At 36.2% G+C, this 25300-nt stretch overlaps 1 protein-coding gene across 1 annotated transcript; it reads left to right on the top strand.

The window, feature by feature from the left end:
* Window positions 1-112: 112 nt before the first annotated feature.
* Window positions 113-11435, top strand: LOC127450041 (GTPase IMAP family member 6-like). Its single transcript, XM_051713751.1, has 4 exons — window positions 113-403; window positions 760-862; window positions 3438-3598; window positions 5503-11435. The coding sequence occupies exons 2-4, from the start codon at window positions 769-771 to the stop codon at window positions 6289-6291; spliced, it is 1044 nt and encodes a 347-aa protein (XP_051569711.1). The 5' UTR covers window positions 113-403; window positions 760-768; the 3' UTR covers window positions 6292-11435.
* Window positions 11436-25300: the final 13865 nt, after the last annotated feature.

Below are 25300 nucleotides of genomic sequence, written 5' to 3' on the forward strand. Positions count from 1 at the left end.
AACAAAAGCTAAAGTTTTTTAAATACAATGCAAATGTTTGAAGTATTGAGGAACTGGTTGAGTCTGACCATGGGAGAGTGCTAAATTTCCTATATGTGGTTCATAATAATGTATAGCAACACTGTTACACTACCCCTTTCTCCACTCTTTCATCAAAGAAAATGTTTGCAGAGCACACCTTAAAAGAAACCTCTCTAAAAGAGGTGTTTCAGAGAAAGAGGCCGAAAGAGGAGGAGGAGGGTGACCCAGCAGCATCACATGTTTGGGCAGAGCCACACTGCCGGCAGTGTTTTGGTGGAACAGCAGGACAGACGAGGAGCAGAAACAGGAAGTGCAGAGGAACACAGGGCAGGCCAGCTCACAAGCACGTGTTACACAAGAGAGATCAGTCTCTCAGTCTAAGGTAAGCTTTCGAAAGCCTGTGTTCTTTATTAGATTTCACATAAAAAAAAAAAAAAACAGCCAACAATTGTTTGGTATGCCAGCTGTTATATAGTGCTGCACTGCTGGAGGAAGCAGGTGTTGCTTGTGTTTTGTAAACTGACAAAACTGAAAGGAGTTTGGAAAGTGTTTACTGTAGCTGAAGTATGCACAGTGTGGGTTTATACACTAGTGCCTCTCTGCTGAGTCATCTGAAAGGAATGGTATCCTCCATTTCTCCTCTAACAATCATTGTCCCTTTAAATCAGAACTGCAGCATGCTCATTTTAAAGGAACAGTTCACCCAAAAATGACTGTTACATTCTGTTGTTCCTTTAGGTGAAAACTATGGAGGGAAGTACGACACAGGATGAAATTCACCAGGAAGAGAAAGAAAGAGCAGGAAGCAGTGAAGGAGAACAGACAGACCCAAAAGAAAGAGGTTGAAATTCACCTTCTTTTGAAAAGGTTTCCTTTACCTTCACAAATTATGGTTTTAGCTGCTTTATGCTAACAAGAATGTGTTTTAGGACCATGAAAATACAATGGGAAGACAAAAGCGTTGTGTCACAGTTCATGTTTCTGGAACAGTACATTTCCATATTTAATGTTTCTAATATAAGAACAAGAAGGTTATTTACAGCAAATGTGCCTTAAATAATAATAATAAAAAAATCATTAGATTATTTAACTACTATCTTAAAAAAAATAGTTCACCCAAAAATGATAACTCTTTCATCATTTACTCACCCTTATGTCATCTCAAACTTGTATGACTTTCTTTCTTCTGCACAACACAAAGATTTTTTATTGGATATATGATGTCTATTGGTCCATTCAATGCAAGTGAATGGTGACCAAATCTTTGAAGCTCCAAAAAGCACATAAAGGCAGCATATATATATTATCCATGTCTTCTGACATAATCCAATCTGTTTTGTGTGAAAACAGACCAAAATATAACTTTTTTCACTGAACAACTTTCCATTGCAGTCTCTGAGCACGATCATGGTTTCAAGCTTGATTACACTTCCTAGCATGCGCAGAGCGCTAGATGGCACTAGGAAGTGTAATCAAGCTTGATGATCGCCTAGTAGACTGCTGATGTCAAAATTTATAGTGAAAAAGGAGTAACATATGGTCTGTTCTCACCCAAAACTGATAGGATCGCTTATAAAGAAATGGATTAAACCACTGGAGTTGTATGGCTTACGTTTATGCTGCCTTTATGTGCTTTTTGGAGCTTGAAAGGTCGGTCACCTTTCACTTTTATTATATGGTAAAATAGACATCATCTCTCCATAATAATATCTTCGTCTGTGCTCCACGGAAGTCAGAAAGTCATGAGTTTGAGACAACATCAGGGTGAGTAAATGGTGAGAGGATTATAATTTTTTGGTGTACTATTCTTTTAAGTATTTTCTGTATCTTTTTAAATGGATTGGAATATTTCCATGTTATGCTTGACAAACATTATGCTAATTTGTTACTTTATACTTAATACATTATACTACAGGGGGTCTTTTACCCCAAATGTCCCCCAAGTGTGGGGTAAAAGTCTCCCTCATTACCTTTTTTTGGAAAATTGAATTTTAATCAAACCAATCTTTTGTTGTTTCTTTTCACACAAATTATGTAGCTCCATTAAAAATGTAAATAAAAAGAAATTTATATTTTCACTCATGTTTAATATTAAAGACTTTGATTAAAACCAATTTAAAATGTTTTGATTAAATATTTTAAAACAGCATGTTTCAGTTACATTAGTGGTAATAAGTCACATATCATGAAAGGTGTTACATATCAGATTAGTCTGAAGGTGGCGATATTGCTTCAAAATTGTATGATGCAAACTTAACCTTTCACTTGTAAATCCTGCTAATCAGTTTGTGTAGGACATTATAGCTGAAAGCAGAATAAAAGCACCTTTCCCCTTCTGTGCCCATTATAGATATTACAATATTACAATAATTATAGATATAACTCTTTTGATTCTATTGCGTTCTGCTCCTTACCAGGCTCATGCGAGAAAACAGCATTTCCTTTAACTTGTTGTCCATGTTCACAAAAGTGCATAAAAAATAAGGTAGCCTGCAATATTTTGGTCTGATAAGTACATTCTTAAAATATGCAAGTTCTGCTTTGTTATACATTCTTTGCATAATTGTAACCTTTCCTTTGCATTAGTTCCATTGTTTCAGTTTGGTCTCATGCCCTGAACTGGTTTATTTATTGTGGTATTTAAGAAGTATAATCCATGTATAGTATTACATGCTGCATTATTTGTGTGGAAACCAAGAGACGATCATTTCTATCAGACATTTAAGTGGGATTTAACATGTAAAACATGGCTTTTTTGTTTTTCTTTCTAAATATGAGGAAACAATTCTTGCTTTAAAATCCATTTTGTGTGAATCTGTTCCAGATCCATAAAAAATACAGACATAAACAGGCATGATGGTCTTTTTGTGTGTGTGTGTGTGGAAAATTAAAGGTCATTAAGTTAAACATAAAATTTAGATATGATTATATTGTTCATTTTCCTGCGCTGTTTGTTTTAAAACTGGGAAATCTTTATTACAGCAAAGTCACAACATAGCAGCTTGTATTATTGGCTAGTAATAAGGATGAACTATGTGCACTGTAAGTGAAGATAGTACACTTGAGGATAATATTCAAATATTTAATAATGAGATGTTTACAAGCAAGCTCAAATATTTTTCTAAATTTGCAGTGTAATGATAAATCCCATGTTTTAATATTCTGATATGCTGATTGCTGCAAAACAAAATTTTATTGCAGGTAACATTTTCATTAAAAAAAAGTGGATCACGATGACTTTTTTTTTTTTTTATTTATTTTTTTTTTTATACTAAGATGAAACTCTAAATAACTGAAACAAATTATAATATTATTTGTTGAGTTATTTGGAGGAAAGACAAAAAAAAAAAAAAAAAACCCAGCGGTTTCTTTGTAGCTCATGTCTGTGTTTAATAAGCTTCTGTGTGTGGTTCTAGAGTTGAGATTGGTGCTGCTCGGCTCAGCTGGTTCTGCGAAAAGCACTGCGGTTGATGCCATCCTGGGCGGCCCGAAATCTGAATCTGACTGCAGTTCAGGCCCTGAGACACCCGCCGCTGCTGACTGTCAGAAGAGACGTGTGAATGTGGCAGGACGACAGGTGAGTTCACGTCTCACTTACAACTCTGAAAACAATTAATGTCTAGTGCACGTCTAGTCATTCAGTATTGATACTCATTTGTTATATTTATAAAGATGTCAAAAGTGATTCCTAGTGTTTGTCTGACATATCAAAAGCATTTCAGATCAAATGTGTCACATTTATATACACAGCATGTCATAAGCCATAACCACAGGCTGCGTGTACTTGAATTTATCTTAAACTCACTGTTCTTGTATGCCAAAGTTTAGTGAAATTATAAAACGGATTGTCCAGACTCTGAAATCGAAATGGATGAATGCATGGGTGTTTCGGCAAACATTATTACATACCTCGGCTCTTTAGCGACCCGGCACTTATATCTGTCACAAATGCCCAGATAGTGTCCACTTTTCAAAACATTTTCAAGACAATTAGAAAATAATAGAATAGAATATATTCTGTTTTATTTTTCATATATCAAAGAGATGATGCAACAAATATAGAACAGGATTCATTTCTTCCAAAATGAAATGTCATGAGACGCAACTGACTGTCAAACACATATTGAGCTACACATAACACATAAACTACACATAAGCTACAGATATGTATTTTTTCAGGCACTTATTAAGTCTAAATAGACGCACAACTTACATAAGTTCAGTATAGTACACCCAAATGACAATAGCCAAAATCATACTGTTCATGTGTTACACTTGCTATAGTTTACTTCCACGTTGCTTTTTTGTCAAATGTAAATCAAGTCAATCACTGAAACATCAGCGCCACCTTGAGTAAGAAACAGCATGTATGTATACACGCATATGGGACACTGATAATTCACCACTGTCACACAGAAAATCAATATGATTTAATAGTCATTTGTATGAATATAGGACTCATTTGTCTTGTAATAAACAAAGAAATATATATCTTGTGATAGTACACTTAAATAGATATGAAATAATCATAAAAATATGATTTATGGAAGCACAAAAAAGTGACACTATTACATATCTCAGGTCTTTAATGACCTTATACACTTTTGATAATGAAGTAGTTATAAAAAATATATTTTTTTGCAATTTTGTCTTTTTTTTTTTTTTTGTGTTACATTATTCAGAAGAGAACTGTTGAGGAATACTAAAGAGGTGTGGGCATAACTACAAAAAATGGATGAGGTACAGGGGGTGGAATGAGGTCCCGGGTCACTAAGGACCCGAGGTATGCATTAAAGGGTTAATGTGAAGTATTCCCAGAAAGTATTTGGACACTTAAGCCACACACTTTTGTTACCTTAAGGACCTATTTCTACCTGATATAACACCAAAAATTAGTTTTGTTGGTGTAACTTAATATATTCAGGTTGATTCGTTAATGTTTTTTACTTAAATTAGATTTGACCACATTGTGGTTACCTTTTTTTTGTGCACTTAAAAATGTATGTCATTGCATTAGATAACAAAATATTAAACCAGTTGGTATCTATACAAATTACCTTTTCATAAAACAAAATTTACTTAATTTTTGTAATTACTTGGTCCAAAAATGAACCTAGGGTGATTTTCAGAGTTTGTGTGCTTTAAAAAAAAGCATCTTGATTTAATATTAAGTTGTCTAATTTTTTAAGTGTAGCTTAAATGTTCAAATAATTTTTGGGGCCACTGTATGTTTACAATATCACCTACAGTTCAGCTAAAAACAACTACATTACTCCACTTCGCATTGTCACCAATTCCATGTACCAAACACTGAAACACAGTCTCTCGTGGCTTATTGATTCATTGCACATTTTTATAATTATTCATTTTGTACCATTTCCAAGTCGATCTATTAATCCCCTCTTAATTCATAGTGAATTGAAAGGGTCCATTTAATTGCAAGGGCCCTTTCCTAAAACTCTTCTTTCTCATTGTCTACAGGTGGCTGTCGTAGACACACCTGACTGCCTTTGTGTAGAGCGCCCCGCTGAGGAAGTCCGCCGTCAGTTCTCTCTCTGCGCTGCTTTATCGGCCCCGGGGCCCCATGCTTTCCTGCTCTGCGTCCCGGTCCACCGCCCCAGTAACCTGGAGCTCCAAATTCTGGAGACCTTGGAGAAGGTGTTTGGCCCTGAAGCTGTTAGTAAACACACAATGGTGCTCTTCACACGTATGGAGCGGCTGCCTGAGGATGTATCGTTAGACGAGTATCTCAATACACAGCGAGCAGACCTACTAGAGCTCGTACTGAAGTGTGGGGGCAGACATCACCCCCTGTGGCCGGAAGCAAACATGGAGGAGCTGCTGGAAAAGGTGGAGCAGATGTTGAAAGAAAGTGGGACACGATTCTACACGTGTCCTTTGTTACAGGACGCAGAGAGGAGAGTGGGAGAGAAAGAGCAGGAGATCTTGAGGAGTAGAAGAGGAGGAGGAGAGAGTGATTCATCCACAGATGTGGAGAGAATAAGGGAGGAAGCGGAGAGGAGCGTGGACGATCTGGTGGTGGAGGGGATCGCTGATCTTTGTCTTTCCACTCCGAACCCTTCCATCTTACGCTGGCTGTGGGACAGTGTGGTCGGGTGGCTCCTTTGGTTCCCGAATATGATTCGGGGCAGTGCTTTACTGGGGTCGTTTGTCGGGTTGTTTGTCGGGGGGCCTTTAGGAGGCGCCATGGGAGCAACGGTGGGATCTGTGGCTACGGAAATGGGTAGACGGAAACAAAAAACAAAATGAGTTATTAACAGTCATTATGTCATGCTTAACAGATCAGACAGTTCTTGTACAATCAGATATGAATGTCAGTGGAAAAAATATGGTGGGGTCAAAAAGTCCATATTGAAAATCTGAGATTTTTTTCATTTGAACCTGGAAATAAACAGAAACTTTTAGGAAAGGAGAAATATTTAAGATTCCGCACTATTTCTAGGTCACAGACAGTGTCAGAAATGACCTTAAGATGCAATAATTTCCTTTGGGCTTGATTTTGATGAGGGCATTTTTTCTAAACGTATTAAAAATCAATGTCATCATTGACAGAATTCACTCACAGAAGTTTTCAATCTTAATAATTAGATTGAGAATTTATTACCCCCTACCCAAAAAATCTAGTCATAGCAAATGACAATTTATATGATAATGTTTAAGCTTACACTATTAGATGTACCAAATAAAAAGAAAGGAACACATTACGGGGGACAATTTCTACCCCCACATTTTGAATTTTGGTTGCATTTTTGTCACTTTTGGTGGCATTTTTCCCCGAGCCCCCCTTAATTTTTTGACATTGATCACAAATAAAATGTAAGCAAATTAACCCATCAAACATTCTTGTTTCCATTGAAACAAACCAATTTCTCATTACAATTTCAAATGAGGTCTGCACAATTCATCGAAAAAATTATCGAGATTATAATTATGGCTGCTGCAATTAACTAATCTTGAGAAGTGTTGCAACCAATCGCAGACGTGTTCGTTGAGTACATAAGCCTATCAGTAATGGTGCAACAAAACTAGAACACTCCCATTATAATATAACGAAACAACAGTGATTATTAAGTTACAAAGTTCTAAGCTTGTTTTTGGAGGTGATGCTTATGTAAAAAAATATTCATTGTAATTTAAATGAAATTCTATTAATCAAAATTAGTAATTGTGATTACAATAACGAGGGAAATAATCGGCAATTAAGATTTTTATCATAATCGTGCAGCCCTGTTTCAAATACTAAGACATTCTGTAATTCATGTTAGTTTTTCAACTCAGCTTTTACTTAATGTGTCATGCTCATAATATAATTTGTAATTAAAATGTTTGTGACAGTTGAGTACAAGAAGCATTTTCACTAATGGTCTCAGACTTTTGGACCCTACTGTATGTATCAAAGTTTTAGGAGATTTCAAACTATGTACTGTAACTAATGATCTGTTAAGCATAATATATGCAATGTTTGTTAATGTTATCATGAAAAAGAGTATAAAGTGTTACCAGAAATTCACAAAGTGCTTAAGGAGTTTTAAAGCTTAACACCAAAAAACAATGTTTCGAAAGGTGAGCACAGAAAAGAGGTTAGATGTGTCTTTGAGATTAATTTCTCAGCTAATTTCTTAGTCTGTGTGCACCCCTAGTTTTTCAGACTAGAGCTTTTACTTTAATTGTATTTTTTTGTCTTCAAAAGTATATTTTATTTAATTATGTGTTTGAGTTAAAGGCATTGATTGAAGTTTACCGTCTTAACACTGTCACAAAAATGCTTTATTTCTTACACAAGTTAAAATCACTACTAAAATCAGGATCACTACTAACAGTGAAGCACCTAGTTTTCTTTGAAGTGATGTGTCTGCTCTAAAAATGATACTTTGTAAAATTAGTCTTTGTTTACACTGTCTAAACTATTTAAAATGTAGGTGCATTATAATGAGGTCATTGCAGCACTAAACGGCTGCTGTGGACAAATGCATGCTGCACATTTTGAAGCACATCGTTTAAAGTGATCATACGTTACTAATAACTCTGATGTACTCTGTTTTCTTCAACATGTGCACCTTTGTCAGTTAACCGGCCTGCAGTTCAAATGTTTCCGCAGCTGTTTGAAATAGGAGCATGGCAATAAAGCATGATGGTGTGAGTAATTGGCATGCATTGCTTTATGATGTTTTGTGTAATTAAATAGTTTAGAAAGAATGAATTAAAAATAACTCATTAAATATGAATTCTCATAAACAAATGAAAATATACAGTATGTGCATAAATTAAACACCAATATTTGTTTGTGAGACATACAGTAGTCATATTTGTAATATTTTGAAATATGTGGCATATATACACAAACATGTGATTTTTTTTTTTTCATATCAGTGAAAACCATATACTGTATAATATATGAGTAGTTAGGATGCCCAGTGACATGATATCCTCAATCTGAAACTAGTTTATTCAAGTCTTTTCTAATTATTATGCATGTGGTTTTATGGCCTCATATTAACTGAGATACTACTTGGAATATTGGTACTTTTAAAAATAATAATTTGGCATAATTTGGCAAAATTACGTCTGGATTGGAAATGATATTTACCTTGATTTTTCTTTATTTTCGTCAAACATCACTTTTGTCATATTTCATCTCAAGCATTGCTCTTCAATGACACTTTTGTTGACTTGGTAAACAAGTATACTGACTTTTGAAAGAAAAAAAAATATATATAAATTAGTAGGGGCAAAATGTTTGGTGTGGTGGAAATGTCCCACAACTGTAGGACAGTCGTAATTTTTTGGAAACTTTATAGAAATAATTTTCCCACAATAAATATTGAAATGGTTTCTGTTTATTTCATGCCTTGTTTAGAGTAGCATAGTTTTAAAAATGTAATAATTTGTATTTTTATAATGGATTTTCATAGTTTAATATTGAAAGTCTGGGATAAAGCTAAAACAGTCAAATCAAAATTTGAAAAAGTACCAAAAATAAATAATGGAGGGCTGTTAGAAAGTTTCCCATTCAGTTTTAATGAGACTTTCATATATATATATATATATAATCTGTGACATGACAGTAACCCATATGCATTATATACTGTATGTCTATATATGTATTTTACATGTATTTCTAGCATATGTCCCTGTATATATCAGATTCCTGTATATATGAGTTATAAATCAGTTAATAAACAAAGCTCTACAAAGAACCTAAGCTTACTGTATAGTCTTTTAACAGCGGCAGGAGACATCAGCAGGGTGTGAATACATATTTTTAAAAACGCTTTTATGCCACTGCAGACAGGCAGATGCAGAGATGTCTCTCTCTCTCATTCTCTTTTGCAAGAGCAGGTTTATGGTTTTGACATTGACATAAGTGATAGTCTGCTAAAGCCATCCATCAAAAAACCCATCCCTGTATTTCTGCCTTCAGTACACCAAGGCGTTTCCTAATGTGGGTGGTCCGCCCAGGGAGAGAGAGAAGAGAGAGAGCCTGCTCTCATGTTTCTAAGGACAGAGAGAGAGAGAGAGAGAAAAGCAAAGAATGAGAACGTGGAGTGAGGGGGAAAGCGCTTGCTGTAGGACATGCATCTGTCTTCCAGATGTGGCTTTCGCAGTTGTTTGAAACAGGAAAAAAAAAGTTTAAAAAATAAAGGAAAATTGGTGCTAAACAGATTTTTATTGTCAGGGATTACGGATGTAGAGCCGTATAGATTACAGTATGTATGACTCAGCCAGTACTGTATATTTTAACCTCTGATCCATCTTCTTAAGAAACGGTGCAGGAATGATGTAGTTCGGCCCCCTGCGTACTTGGACTTGCGGATAATGTGTTTAAAAAGGAACACCTGTCCAAATATTATTCTGTCCTATTGGACATGTGTCTGGAAGAGGACAGAGAGAGAGAGAGAGAGGGATGAGAAAATAAGGAAGAAATGTTGGAGAAGTGCTAAAGGAGCAATGGAAAGAATTATGAGGAGACTATGGATTAATCTGCGAAAAATCCCCACCAGAAATATGGAAGAAAAAGTCAAAATAACAAAAAAACAGCAACGGGTCTCTCACCGTATCAAACACGTATTAGAGTGTTTCTACTGGAACGTTTTGGTTTATGTCCCAGGGGTTGATTTTTACTAAAACTAACAGATTTCAACTTTTTCTTTTGGGATATTAAGGTCACAGTAGAACTGTTTTGGAAACGTTTTACCAAGCCTTCATCATTTATTTTTACTACTTTTTAAATGCCTTTTTTTTTACAGTATAGGTTTTACTTTTTTACCCTTGTTCCAGACCCAGACTCTCAATCTTAAAATATATAAAATCACATCATTCGAATATTATTACATTTTACGTCTGAACAAAGAAATAAACAAACCCTTTCAATAATTATTTTAAGGTTGATTTATTACAACTTCCTTAGCGGTGTCATTTCCATCACGACCAACAACTGTGCCACTAATAAAGTTAGTGTACTTGAATTTTCCTATGATGCATTCATATCCATTATTATTAGACAAATTAAATAAAGTACTGCGAGGGTGAAAAATACATTTTAAGAGAGTCCACCGGTCCAAAAGTGCCTATAGTTGAACAAACACCCATAACACTCAAAAGCTGCTAAACACACGTCCACACCTTTCAAGAATGTTGTGGCGAAATGGTTTGCTCTCAAAGGACCCAATGCCCTTGAGAACCGACACCAAGATGATTTGTGCTTGTATGCGTAACACTGGCCAAAGTCTCGCAGAGCCACAAGTGGCCCATCATTAATACAGAAACGATGAGTTATGCCGCTTTGGCCCTCAGTGGAGATGTTGTTTTAAGGGCCTTGTGGTACACTCAATGAAGAGCAGAAGAAAACTGCAGACGCCTCAAAATTTCTCTGTTATCATCGCTGCCTGTGGGCTGAGAATGACAGAAAACCAACTGGAAATAAACAGGATGACCCACTCTTTCCCCAAAGCACGCACAGCATTTTGCCTTTAGCTTGCGCACACACACTTCACAAAATCAAAAAGTCATGAGCGCTCCTCCCCCCATCCCCCCTGGAATCTACGCCCCTGAATATATGCAAAGGACTGAGGCAAAGCACAGTGGAATGGAACTCTGTTAAAAATGGAGACCTTCATCCTTTCACTTTTTGTTTTTTTTAAATAAAAAGGATTTTATGAAGTCAAACAAAAACATAAATTGTAAATTACATTACTGTATTGCTGCATTAATACAAGGCATTAATTTTCATGGGATTTATAAAAAATAAATAAAATAAAAATGAAACAGAGATGTAAAAGTTTGAATAAAGTCTTGTGGTGCTAACAGGTGAGGGCCTATTTAGAATAATGACCCTAAATTTGACAGTCTTCATTCAGTAGTGACATCTGTCTCAAATAAGAAGTTTCAGGTTAGACTTATGACTTATGAAAAAGCCAGGAAAACAAAAGTCTAATAAATAAAAATAAAAAGAGAAATTAAAAACCTTGAATGTGGTGATGCTAGCTGGTATCTGTAATCATCTAATCTTTACCCATTAGAGAGACAGGTTTACGATTGGAATATTTTATTTAAGTTTCAGAATTTATGTAAAAAAAAAACAAAACAAAAAAAAAACAAACAAAAAAAAAAAAAAAAAAATATATATATATATATATATATATATATATATATATATATATATATATATATATATATATTGATTGTACAGTATATATTTTATATAAATATAAATGTTATTATATATATATATATTAAAACAGCTGTTAAAAAATGTTGTGCATGTAACGTAAATCAAAGAAATGCTTGCACATGCATGCATTCATCCGTTTTAATATAAAATGTTCTTTTACAACGTAAAACAGTAACATAACAAGATAACTGCATAGCCATGGACATACGGTTTCCATTTTAAAATCTTAACATCTTGCCACTCATACTACTGAAAAAGCCACGAGGAAAGAAAAGTCTAATAAAAATAAATCAGAGAGAGATTTGAAAGCTTGGACAACCCCTTATGGTGATGATGGCTGGTTTATATAGAATTACTACCTGTAATCTGCTAATCTTTACCCTCTAGAGATGCAGGTCTCCATATTTAAATATTAAAGTGTCAAATGAGTTCAAATCCTTCATATATTTAAAAAACAAACAAACAAACAAAAAAAAAAAAACAGCCTTTACAAATGTTGTTCATGTAAAATAAATGAAATATGCTTTCATCCATTTTAACATAAAATGCTCTTTAGACAAAGTAAACAGTAACACAAAAAAGATTACTGTATAGAAATAAAGTTTCCATCTTGAGATCTTAAAGGAATGTTCCGGGTTCAGTTCAAGTTAAGCTCAATCAACAGCATTTGTGGAACAATATTGATTACCAAAAACAATATTTTTAACTCATCCATCCTTTATTTAAAAAAACAAAACAAAATGTGGTTTACAGTGACGCATTTACAATGGAAGTGAATAGGGCCAGTACATAAACAATAAAATACACATAGTTTTAAAAGTATAGCCACAAGATGTAAACATTATACGTGTTAACATGATTTTAGTGTGATAAAATTGCTTACTAACCTCATTTGTGTAAAGTTATATCCAATATTGCAACTTCGTTGCCATGATGACGCTACGTTGTAAACCCTATAAGTGATTTTATCACACTAAAATCGCACAGAATTGAGATTTTATAACACTAGAATCATGTTAACACACACAATGTTTATGTCTCGTGGCTATACTTTTTAAACAGTGTGTATTTTAATGTTTATCTGCTGGCCCCATTCACTTCACTTGAAATGCTTTACTGTAACTGTGATTTTTAAAGAAACAAGGAACGAGTCGAATATATTTTCTGGTGATTATCAACATTATCTTACAAATGCTGTCGATTGAGCTAACTGTGACTAACTGTATTGAACCCCAGAACATTCCTTTAACATGCACAAAACTTTCTGGTCATACTTCTGAAAAATCTATGTGCAAAACAAACATCTCATAAATTAAAAAGAAGATTTAAAAGCTTGAGTAAACCTTTATGTCGATGGTAGCAGGCGTGTGTGGAATAACGACCTGTACTCTGTTCATCTACAGCAGTAGAGACACAAGTCTTGAACCAAAATATATTTAATGTGTCAAAATAGTTAAAATCCATCATATATTTGAAGAAACACATTTAAAGAGATGCTTGCTGGTGCATGTAAATTCACACTCCTTAATCAAAGCACACGATTGGTGATTCGCTGTTAACACAGTATGAGTCTTCTGAAACACATTGGTGTCCAGTGCCCAACCCTGGAGAGAGTGAACACTCCTCCCGACTGAAGTCCCCTCATCTTTTTCCAATTAGTTCTATTTTCATGTTCCTCCCTGTAGAGTGGGAGTGTGTGTGGCTGTGATTGTTTAGAATGAGTACGTAACAGCTTCTCCATTCTGTGTGTATGTGTCTGGCTTTCGGGCAACCTATAAAGCATTGATAATAGCTCTGGCCAAATTACAAAATAAAAAAAGGACCAACAAAAGTTTGCTTTCGTAATAGCACGTTGAGTGCTTATTTTTTTAATACAATCAAACTGTTAATGGTTACAAGGCACTGGCAACATTTCAGCACATAAAATGCTGGTGTTTATTTATTGCATTTGTGAGCACAAGTGAAGCCTAGCTATGAGGCATGTGCTCATAAAAGCACTTTGACTTTTAAAGGTTTGCTTTGCAACTTTTTACGTTCAGCTGGACTCTAAAGTAAATTGAAATCATGTTTTGTCCAAATAGACACTACAGTAAACAGAAATAAAAAAGGAAAACATAAAGCTATCCATCCATCCATCCATCCAACCATCCATCCATCCATCTATCTATCTATCTATCTATCTATCTATCAAGGTGGTTCAAGTAGTCCTACGGTTTAACTGCACACTCCTCCTTTGTAGACTTGAGAGATCTTAAAGTGACTCTAGTGTAAATACTAATGATCCTTCCCCTGAAATCACAGTGGGACGGGGGCCTTGCTGTTCTCCGCACCGGGCCTTCATTGATTAATTGTGTGGGCCTCACTAACTGACATGCTGCTGGTGGTGAGTGGGCATGGCCCACGTTTGAAGTGAAGGCCTGCGGGATGTGTTTGAACATCCCGTAGAGAGATCACTGTGCTTTGTAATTGACACCGCTCTGCGGTCTGAACGCGGCTCAGGGTCTAGCCAAAGCAAGCATACTGTTCCCCCCATTACCAGACACAGGGAGAGATCTGGATACCGCTTCAAGGATGAATAAATACAGTGCTGACTTGACCAGGATTGCTCCTGTCCAATACAGTGGATCAGGGGTTCAATCCTGCCCCAACCACACAAATGCATAACGGAAGACAGTCAGTTCTGATAGGATTCTGTCATGTGGTTTATACCCCATTGTGTTGAGTCATTTGCAGAGGGCTGATCTGAAAATCCAACAAGACACTGAAATATTACTGGAGCAATTACATCATGAGCTGTCTTTGACTTTGTTTGGAAAATTCAGCTTAAGCTGATAGCCATGTTTTGGAATATGGTAGATGGTTTCTAGCTGGTCTAAGATTGTCATGAGCTGGTCCAAGCTGGTCATTAGCTGGTTGACCAGCCACCATGTTCCAAAACCAGCTTGATCTCCTCAACAAGGGCAGGAACATAAAAAAGACCTCAGCAAATTGATTTATTGCTATTTTCCAACATACTAGGGTCCAAGTAATACTACCAATAAAAATATTGCTTAGGAAAATAATTTATTTGAATAAATAAATTAAATTAAAAAGTTTAATCAAAAGTTAGGAAATTAATTTCTGGAAAAAGCTCCTTTCCAGCATTTTAGGACTCAAATACTACTAATAATACAAATTTTGCTTAATAAAAAATGGCTTTAAAATAAATAAAATAAATGAAAATGTGTAATAAAAAATTACTAAGGCTCAAATAATATTAATAAAAATATTTCTTGAGAAAACAAGGCTTTTTAAATACTAAAAATAAATAAATAAGTTTAATTAAAATTTAGCTAATTCATTTATTATTATTTTTCAACATATCAGGGCTCAAATGCTACTACTAATAAAAAATATTGATTAGTAAAAATGCTTTTTGAATTAATTAAATAAAAATGTTAGCAAATTAATTTATTGCTATTTTACAAACCCTTGAGGCTCAAATAATCTTTATAATAAAAATATTACTTGATCGCAAATGCTTTTTAGATAAATAAAATAAATAAAAAAGTTTAATAAAAAGTTAGCAAATTAATTTATACTATTTTCCAACATATAAGGACTCAAATAATACTAATGAGAAAAATATTGCTTAGTAAAAAAATGCTTTTTAACCCTTTCTTTGGTGTTGCGGGTTATTTTGACCCATTTTTAAAGTGGTTCTAAATGGGTCTGAAAGTTCCGCAAGGCCAATGAATGGTTAAAAAGTATGAACATTTCCTTGAGGTCAGCAGCCTACTGATGGCATGCTGCCATGTTACTGCCTGTAGGTAAAGATGGTGAGTTGATGACAGAGTTTCTATATCAAGTCACTTAACTTGGGTATTTGAGCACCTTTTTAATATTTTTCTCAACAGTTAAGTCCACTGTCCCTCCCCTGAGCCTCTCTCTCAAAACAACAACAACAACAACAACTACAAAAAAAAACATTAGCTGGTATGATTAGCTGGTAGCTTGTTAGTTGCTTGTCCAAGATGGTCTACCAGCTTATGACAGCTAATGACCAGATAATAAGCAGCCAAAAACCAACTATCATGTTCTAAAACACAGCTACCAGCTTAAGCTGGATATTCCTGACAGGTTCTGGTGGATATGTTTCACCATGAGGCTAATGTTAGCACTACATCAACTAGCATGTAGCACATGTTGAGCAACACTAAAGGAATACACCTAAAAAGGAGGCTTTAAATGACAAGAATTTCTAAATCTGTGAAACATTTTCTTTAATGTGCTGGATATTAGATACTTCAGTACTTGTGTTCAGAAGTACTATCCTGTTGTGTTACTTCAAATGCAAACCATGCATGTTTATGCAAGACCTTGAGATAAAGAGGAATGTGAGACAGTTATCATCTGGTGTTAATGCAGAAAATAATGCTGCAATTGTGTTTTAAATCCTGTTTTAGTCCCACATGGTCCAGTTCTAACACATAAGAACCCTAATCCCAAGTTCCCCATCACCCAAGAAGAAGGAAAAGAGAAAAGGATAGCCAAAAAAGGAGACACTGGCATGAGAAAATTGCATCCTTCATCTAAAATCTCAAAATGAAAGGCAGTGTGCTGGGCCTAAGGGCCAGACCTCTGATTTTCACTGTGGTCCTTTTGAAAGCGTGCATTCAGCAGAAGAGAGGGGACAAGGGAAAAATAGAAAGCAGAAATGGCTGTAATTTTCTAAAGGGGGAAAAATTCACATGGAAATTTCATCAGTAAAGTTTGGAATAATGTACAGATTATGCTGTTTCGAAGGAAATTTGTACTTTAATTCACCAAAGTGTCATTCAACTGATCACAAAGTATAGTCACGACATTACTGATGTAAAAAACAGCACCATCACTATTTGAAAAAAGTCATTTTTTATCAAATCTAGACAGGCCCCATTTCCAGCAGCCATCACTCCAACATCTTATCCTTGAGTAATCATGCAAAATTGCTAATTTGGTACTAGAAAATCACTTGCCATTATATCAAACACAGCTGAAAGCTATTTGGTTCATTAAATGAAGATTAACATTGTCTTTGTGTTTGTTTTTGAATTGCCACAGTATGCAATAGACTGGCATGTCTTAAGGTCAATATTAGGTCAAAAATGGCAAAAAAGAAACAGCTTTCTCTAGAAACTCATCAGTCAATCATTGTTTTGAGGAATGAAGGCTATACAATGCTTGAAATTGCCAAAAAACTGAAGATTTCATATAAAGGTGTACACTACAGTCTTCAAAGACAATGGACAACTGGCTCTAACAATGGTGGTGGTGGCATAGTGGACTGAAGTGCTGATCTGGTAAGCAAAAGGTTGTTGGTTCAATCCCCGCAGCCACCACCATTGTGTCCTTGAGCAAGGCACTTAACTCCAGGTTGCTCCAGGGGGATTGTCCCTGTAATAAGTGCACTGTAAGTTGCTTTGGATAAAAGCATCTGCCAAATGCATAAAATGTAAATGTAAAATGTAACAAGGACAGAAAGAGATGTGGAAGGCCAGATGTACAACTAAACAAGAGGATAAGTACATCAGAGTCTCTAGTTTGAGAAACAGACGCCTCACATGTCCTCAGCTGACAGCTTCATTGAATTCTACCCGCTCAACACCAGTTTCATGTACAACAGTAAAGAGAAGACTCAGGGGTGCAGGCCTTATGGGAAGAACTGCAAAGAAAAAGACACTTTTGAAACAGAAAAACAAAAAGAAAAGGTTAGAGTGGGCAAAGAAACACAGACATTGGACAACAGATAATTGGAAAAGAGTGTTATGGATCTTAACCCCATTGAGCTTTTGTGGGATCAGCTAGACTGTAAGGTGCGTGAGAAGTGCCTGACAAGACAGTCACATCTATGGCAAGTGCTACAGGAAGTGCGGGGTGAAATGTCACCTGAGTATCTGGACAAACTAACCGCTAGAATACCAAGGATCTGCAAAGCTGTCATTGCTGCACGTGGAGGATTTTGAAGTAGTTTAAGAAGTTTTGATTTTTTTTTTTTCAAATTGTTATAGTTATTTTTCATGTTATTAATGTCCTGACTATACACTGTGATCAGTTGAATGCCACTTTGGTGAATAAAAGTACCAATTTCTTTCCATAAGTGCAAAATCTGTACATTATTCCAAACTTTTGGCCGCCAGTGTATGTATTCATTCAATTCCAGATAGATAAAATAAAGTCCCATTACAGTATATGTTTTTTGTTTCTTTCAATATCCTGTTTCACTTGGAAATTATTTAGTCGAACAGGATATTTCTGCTTCTAAGATAGATTGAGGAAGTAAAATGGGATGCGAGCGCCATGTTGACTTTAAGCTCTCTAAAATAGTTTTTCTAAAAATGTGCAGATTCGACATGGAATGTTTTTTTCCTTCTGCATCCTCAAATGATTTTAGTATCATTTACTTTTTGTATCAAGTATTGCAACATTAAAGGAATATTCCAGGTTTAAAACAAGTTTTTGATTACCACAAAAAATTATTTAGATTTGTACCTCCTTTTCTTTAAAAAAGCAAGTCAAGTCATTTTTATTTGTATAACACTTTTCACAACACACATCGTTTCAAAGCAGCTTTACAGGAAATCATGCATTAACAGAAAATGAATTTGTAATATCTATAAAGTCTATAAAGTTTTGGAGTCATCATTGTGTAGTTTGATTAAATATGATTGTAAATTGTGTATAAAAATAAATAAGTAAATAATAATTGTATTTAGAACCCCAGTGAGCAAGCCGAAGGCGACTGTGGCAAGGAACTCAAAACTCCATAAGATGTTGGTTAGTGGAGAAAAATAACCTTGGGAGAAACCAGGCTCACTGTGGGGCCAGTTCCCATCTGGCTAAACAACATGAATATAATGCCAGTATTACTTATTTGTGTGCAGTGCAAGTCATGGTTTAAAAATAGTAAACTAAAAAAGTGTTAAGGGCCAGTGTTTAAACAAAGATTTTTTATGAACTGTAAGATTAATGACTAATGTCTTTGAATCCTGGATTAACTGCAGAAGTTCACATAGATGCATTGTCCTTTGTTAGTTAGCTGATGAAGGCTTTTGTTGGCAATTAATTTATAGTCTATGTATTCCATTCCATCATTAGACCAAGGCGATGCAGGCAGAGATCAATGAGGTGCAACACAGTTCAACCGGCTGGTCATTTCAGTGAGGTCTATCCCATGTCCAAGGTTCAGGCAGTGGCATATGAAGTATCCCATGTCTTATGGTTGGAGTTGGCATCAGTTCATCCTCTGAAGTCCATCGTAATAGACTGAAGGGTTTACTGTGTTATGTCATCATGGCAAAGTTGAAAATGATCCCTTACAAAAAATCTAAAATTCTGTAAAGCTGCTGAAACGATGTGTGTTGTGATAAAAGCTATACAAATAAAAATGACTTGACTTGACTTGACTTGACTTGACTTGACTTGGCAAACTTGTCGCAAATTTGACACTCATTTTTTTTTTACATGCAAATGAGCTTGCGATTTGCAGCAAATATTTGCCAGAAGTTTGAAGCTCTTCAATAGTAGTGGTGAACATGCCGCAAACCTTTGGCAACAATGGACAGTTTGCTGCTAATGGCAAACATTTCTGTGGCAAACCTGTGGCAACAACAAAGAGCGTGCCGCAAAGCTCATTTGCATGTGAAAATAATGATTGGCAAAGTTGCGGCACATTTACCAGAATTATCGATTTTTGTAAGGGAGGGTTTATAGAACTTTACACAGAAAAGGTTATTAAATGATTTTATCACTCCAAAATCATGTTTACACACATATTGTTTATATCTTGTGGCTATACTCTTGAAAAAGTGAGTATTTGAATGTTTACGGATTGGCCCCCATTCACTTCCATTATAAGTGCCTCAGAGCCCAGGTCCACACTAATCTATTTTCAGTTTCCTAACATCATTGTTTTCCAAAGTATGTGGTAATGGTTTTCTAAATGCTTCCTTTTCAGTGGAGAAAAATGCTGCTTCAGTGTGGAGGCAAAATTAATGTGTTTCAAACGAAAATGTATTTGTGGATATGGCCTTAAACAAATATTCCAGGTTCAATACAAGTTAAGCTCAATCAACAGCATGTGTGGCATAATGTTGATTACCACAAAAAATAATTTCAACTTGTCCCTCCTTTAAAAAAAGAAAAAGAAAGAACATCTGTGTTACAACAGAGACTGTTTAGCAGAGACAAGTCACTTCATTTAAAATATATGGAAGAAATTGGAACGCCCACCAACTGTCAATGGATGTGGAAAGGAAATCCCGCCCTAAAGGTAAAAGAGCCAATTGCCTTTCAGATGCAGAAATCGCCTGTCAATCAACTCGAGAATGCGCATTAGCTATACAAGCCTGGAAAATTTTCTAATTTTAGCATGATCTAAGGTAAAGAAGCACAATTTATTATACCACTGTTGTCCGATTTTACTGCTGATTTGAAATATGTTCTTTGATCGTATTCTTGACCAACCGTTTTGGAGATTTTGGTCTTTCCCCATTTAAGTAGATATGAGCTGTACTGTCATGCCGCTTGTTTACATAGGAAATAGCTCCTGGGAGCATTCGAAAGATGGCTGGCGAATGAACGGACTTACTAAAAAGACTTTGGTTACAATGGTAGCCTGTTAGTTGCACTTCAAAATGTTTTAATTTCAAACATAAAAGGAAGTGCCACATGAACAAAAGAGTTGTTGAGGTTGCTGATTAACTAGTTTACACAACCACACATTGCAGGAGTGCATGTCCATGGATTAATTGTGCCTAGCTTGCACCTAGTACCTTAACAGAACTCACCTAGTCTAAGACTAAGAAACCTAGTCTTCTGAATGTTATGTCCATGATGAGTTCTCGAATCCAGAGATGTCTGCACAATACCCAAGCCACCTCTGAGATGGTGACCACCTGGCCTGACTCATGTATTCACACTTTACAACAGTCTTGAAGATCCCACACACTGTTTTCATTTCATCTGTTATCACAATGCACTGTGATTGTGCAGACATGGCAGAACAGGGAAAAACAAGTGTGTTTGTGTGTGCATGTGTCATGAAAGCCGGGAAAGCAGACATGCTGCGGCCTCTTTGATGCGTTTTGAGTCAGGCACTCAGAATAGACACAAGGCAACAAAAAAAACAAAAAAACATACAGATCGAAGATGGTTTCGCGTCTGTGTAGCGACCACTAATGAACCGAGCACAACGCTCCTTCACTCACCACCGACTCAATCTCATTAATGTGTGCAGACTATCAGGCTGTCTGTCATGGCCAATAAAACTGGAAAAGATAGCTTCAAAAGAGTAAAAAAAAAAATAAAACAAAACCTGTCCTGAACTTCCTGAGTGATGCAGCCCATTTCAGAGGGAAACAAAACACCCTCCGCCACATCTGAATCTTTGTTACAATTCTTCCCTTTCCAGAAAGAGGTGAAAAAAGCAGAACAAGGAGGGGATGTAGCATTTGTGAGATTGGAACGCTGTGACCAATATGCTCCCCATATGTCTGACTTCAGTTGCCGTCTTTCAACCCGGCTCATGTTTTTATTTTTTACGGAATTTGGATTTTCTTCCACACATCTATTTATCTAGCTTTATTCTCTGGGGATTTATATATGTGTACTCGGTGCGTAAACCAATGAGTGCGTAGACGCCGCCAGTCCATCCATTCACAGTCATCCGCGGCGGTTCAGGTTATTGATAAGTTGCATAGTTGTGTATATGTGTGAGACGAGACTGAATAATAACTTTAAGAACAGATTTAAGTCTCCATGGCAGATGTCTAACTCCAGCCAAGATATGAGGCACATCATCACAAGCGCAGATTATCATCGACACAACAGCTAAAATTGCTATCAGGCAGTCGTTCAACATTGAGATGGCAGACAAAACCGAACTTGGCATAACTGTGCCTGTGAGACACAAAGAACCTTCATTTCAAACCAGCTGGACTGATACAATGATATATGCCTAACATCTGGCAATCTGTTTTATGACTTAAGCATCCATGTTTGAGTGAGAATTTTAGTATGATGATGTCCATCTGCCACTTTAAAGTTCTGGACGTTAGATCATTTAGTAACTGTGCTCTCCAGATTTTCCAAACTGATTGGAGGAACTTTATGAGCGCGTGTGTATGCATGTGTTTGAAAGCCAGGGTGGTCTCGCTCTGAGTAACTCTATGCGACTGTCACAATGGAACGATTCTTGACACACGCTGAGCGCCACGTCCATCCTGTAGAGGTGAGACCCCAGATAACAAAGACAGCATTGATACTGACCTCTGCCCGCATATGCTCCATGTTAAAAACCTCTGACCCTGACACACCATTTTCCACTTTCAAACACACACAATCTCACTTGCCCCCCATTCGTCTCCCATGTTGCAGTTCTGTGGAATGCATCTCAGGTGCAAAGGCTGCACTGGTTCCAATTAGCGGAGTATAAATTAGCGTGACTTTCCCCTCTTCTTTCCAAACATTCTCTTTCTCCCAATCCAAGGTATCTCAACCCCCTTTTCTCCTTCACACCTCTCACTCTCTCACTTTCTTTCTAACCCCCTCCTCGTTCACTCATTCCCTGACCACCCTCCCGTTCCTCACAACATAAATTTCTTCTCTTTACAGCTAATGTCTACACTCCCTACCAACATGCACTATGCGTCTGTGGCTGTCTGGTCCAGCAGGCAATATCTCTATTACTCAATCACTACTATGATATCTCTATAAGATCTATACTGATTCACACAGCTACATATAATTGAAATGGTTTTAAAGATGCTTTAATTTGCATTTAAACATACTTTGAAGTTTTGCACTACAACTAGAACAACTAGAGCAATGTATTGTTCCAGCAATGCTCTAGTTCCCATCACTTTTCCTGCTACATGTAGCCTATGAGTCCTTTAACATGAATTCAGTAGTCATGGCTCAGTTTGCAAATCGAAATGCAACCACAGTGTGTATGTGTTTTTTGTTCCTCGTGAAACCATTGTTATGCGTAAATTAGGCATTTTCCAGATGTTTTATATTGTGAAGCGTCATTGCATAATGAAGTAGAATGAATGTGAAGAGTTGTTAAGCTATTTCCAAAAAGTAAATTGAATTGTAAGTGTTGCCTGCAAGCATAATGTTCCTAACCCCAGCTGTAATTTGAAAACCATTTTCCCCCATTTAATGATGTGGAAGGGTATTTTGCAGACCCACCGTCATTCCTCAAAAGACCACCAGAGATCTGTCCTGTGGACTAGACCCTTGTTTTAATTGGAAATTTTGCAGGCATTACTCATTGACCCTTGTCCGATTTGCCGTTTTATCCTGCTGATGAAAAAGGAAGAAAAAGAGAAACAGAATTTGGCCAGATATGTAAAATATTTCTTCTGTAGCTCCAGCAACAGTGAGAAAATACACCCCAAACACACATTTACCAGTCAAAATGAGGACTTCCAAATGACTTCTATTGTTCTTAAATTGAACTTATTAAAATTACCGTAGATGGAACCAAACCCCTAACCCTAAAATACAGCTGTCTACATTTTATCATTGAATTAGACTCTTTATGAACCATTTTTCTTTTTGGTTACAAAAATGTACCATGGTAAACATAGAAATACCATATTTACTATAGTTATATTCCAAGTGACAGAAATATTTCAAAAACGTTACACTGTTTAAGACCACAAACAAATTTAAGACCCCTACCTCCAAATAATTAAAACAAGCAAGTACGTCACCCCCCCCCCCTCATTATTTATATCATGATCAATGGAAACATGAAAATGCTTCATGCTGCAACCCCCCCAATATTCAAGCCAAATCTACGCCCTTGCCTGTCACACATACCCGTATGCACATGTTTGTTTGTGTGCACGCTCATTACCAGCGTGAACAGCACCTTTAACAAGAAAAATAGCGAAAATAAGGAAATTTACGGAGCATGTCCTCCCAGAACTGCACACAGGTTCACAGAAGTCAAATGCTCTGAAGGCGTTGTAGCACAGAACTTGTTATATTTTCTTTCCACAGCCACTGTTTCATTTTAACTGTGCGCGAGACCTCCGCATGCCCACAGCGCGAGCCTTTCACGCGCTGCAACTCATCCAGAGGCGTGCAGAGAAAACATGAGCCCGGCCGCTTTATAGCTCTCCTGAGGCCGATAAGCTTGACCTAACCCCCTTAAATAAGAGAGAAGTTTGGTTCAGGTCTGGGTTTCACCTCCCTAAGGGGGGTAGAAAAGGAGGGAAGGACTGAAAGGAATAAAGGACGAGAAGAGGTGAGCCATGAAGGAATTGGGTAATTCTGTGATTTGCAATCATGTGAGTACAGATCAAACCTATACCTACCATTCAGAAAAATAATAAGTGTACCACTAACTTTTTTCAATGTCAAAACATAAATGTCTAAATATGAAAATATTATTCTATTTTTCTCCTTTGATTAAGCCTTGTTTGTATTCCTTCACACACTGATATCTGTATATGTATATACCATTACTACATGCAATAATAATAAAAACATTATTTTTTCCAGTTTAGGAATAGATACAGCACTGTAAACCATAATAACGGAACTCAAAAAATTTGAGGCAATCCGTTAAATGTTAACTCCCAAGTTTAAGTTCATAGAACTTTCAGATTTTAATTTTGTACTACACATGCAATTGCTCTTAACTTGAAATACTCAGTAAACTAACTCATACATCTGGATGGCACTTAACTTTAAATTTGACTCTTGGCTTAAAATGACCATGTAGTCTCAATTTAAAAACTTAACTAGCTAGTATTATCTTGTGAATGCTAGCATGCTGAATGCATGCTAATTGGTAACACTGTGCTTTGATTAGCATAGCAATTGCTAAATGAGTAAAGCAATTGAAAACATTAATAATTTGTACCTGTCCTCAACCTAAATTCAAGCTCCAACATAACAGAATCTCTTCTAAAAACACAACAAAACATTAAACACTAAGAAGTATGTCTCTTTACATTCATCTTGCACAAAGACACATTATATAACATTTAATTTTAGCATTTACTCTCCCATGCAAATCATGCTGGGAAATAGAAATCTCTTGACCAGTTTCACCCATCTTCTATAGATGCTTGTCCTATGAAGGGTCACAGGTATTGCTGGAGCCTATCCCAGCTGTCTCAGGCCAAAGGCCAGTCCATCACAGGGCAACACACACAGACATATACATTCACATTCTCACCTATGGGCAGTTTAGGGTCTCCAATTAACTTAACCTGCATGCCTTTTGGACTGTGGGGGAAACCAGAGTACCCAGAGGAAACCCACACAAACACAGGGAGAACATGCAAACTCCACACAGAAAGGCCCAGTTGAGCCAGGACTTGAACCTGGGACCTTCTTGCTGTGATGCAACAGTGCAACCTCACTGAGCCACCGTGCCGAATTCATAAATCTTTACATGATAAAACAATTCAGGTTACTTAAACAGGTTACTGTTTCGTGAACTCCAAAGAAAGATACAATTCTAAATACTCACCAAGGTTAATTTATTTAATCTAATTTGAATTATGACATTTTTCCCAACTCAAAACAAGAATTTATTTTGAACAT

The sequence above is a fragment of the Myxocyprinus asiaticus genome, chromosome 13 (genome assembly GCF_019703515.2).
Source record: "Myxocyprinus asiaticus isolate MX2 ecotype Aquarium Trade chromosome 13, UBuf_Myxa_2, whole genome shotgun sequence".
NCBI lineage: Eukaryota > Metazoa > Chordata > Actinopteri > Cypriniformes > Catostomidae > Myxocyprinus > Myxocyprinus asiaticus.

What these genes read in the sequence shown, in the direction of transcription:
- LOC127450041 (XM_051713751.1), top strand. Translation starts at nt 769, where the DNA reads ATGGAGGGAAGTACGACACAGGATGAAATTCACCAGGAAGAGAAAGAA. An exon ending in GACAGACCCAAAAGAAAGAG is followed by an intron (nt 863 to 3,437) that starts GTTGAAATTCAC and finishes GTGTGGTTCTAG; the next exon opens with AGTTGAGATTGGTGCTGCTC. An exon ending in TGAATGTGGCAGGACGACAG is followed by an intron (nt 3,599 to 5,502) that starts GTGAGTTCACGT and finishes CATTGTCTACAG; the next exon opens with GTGGCTGTCGTAGACACACC.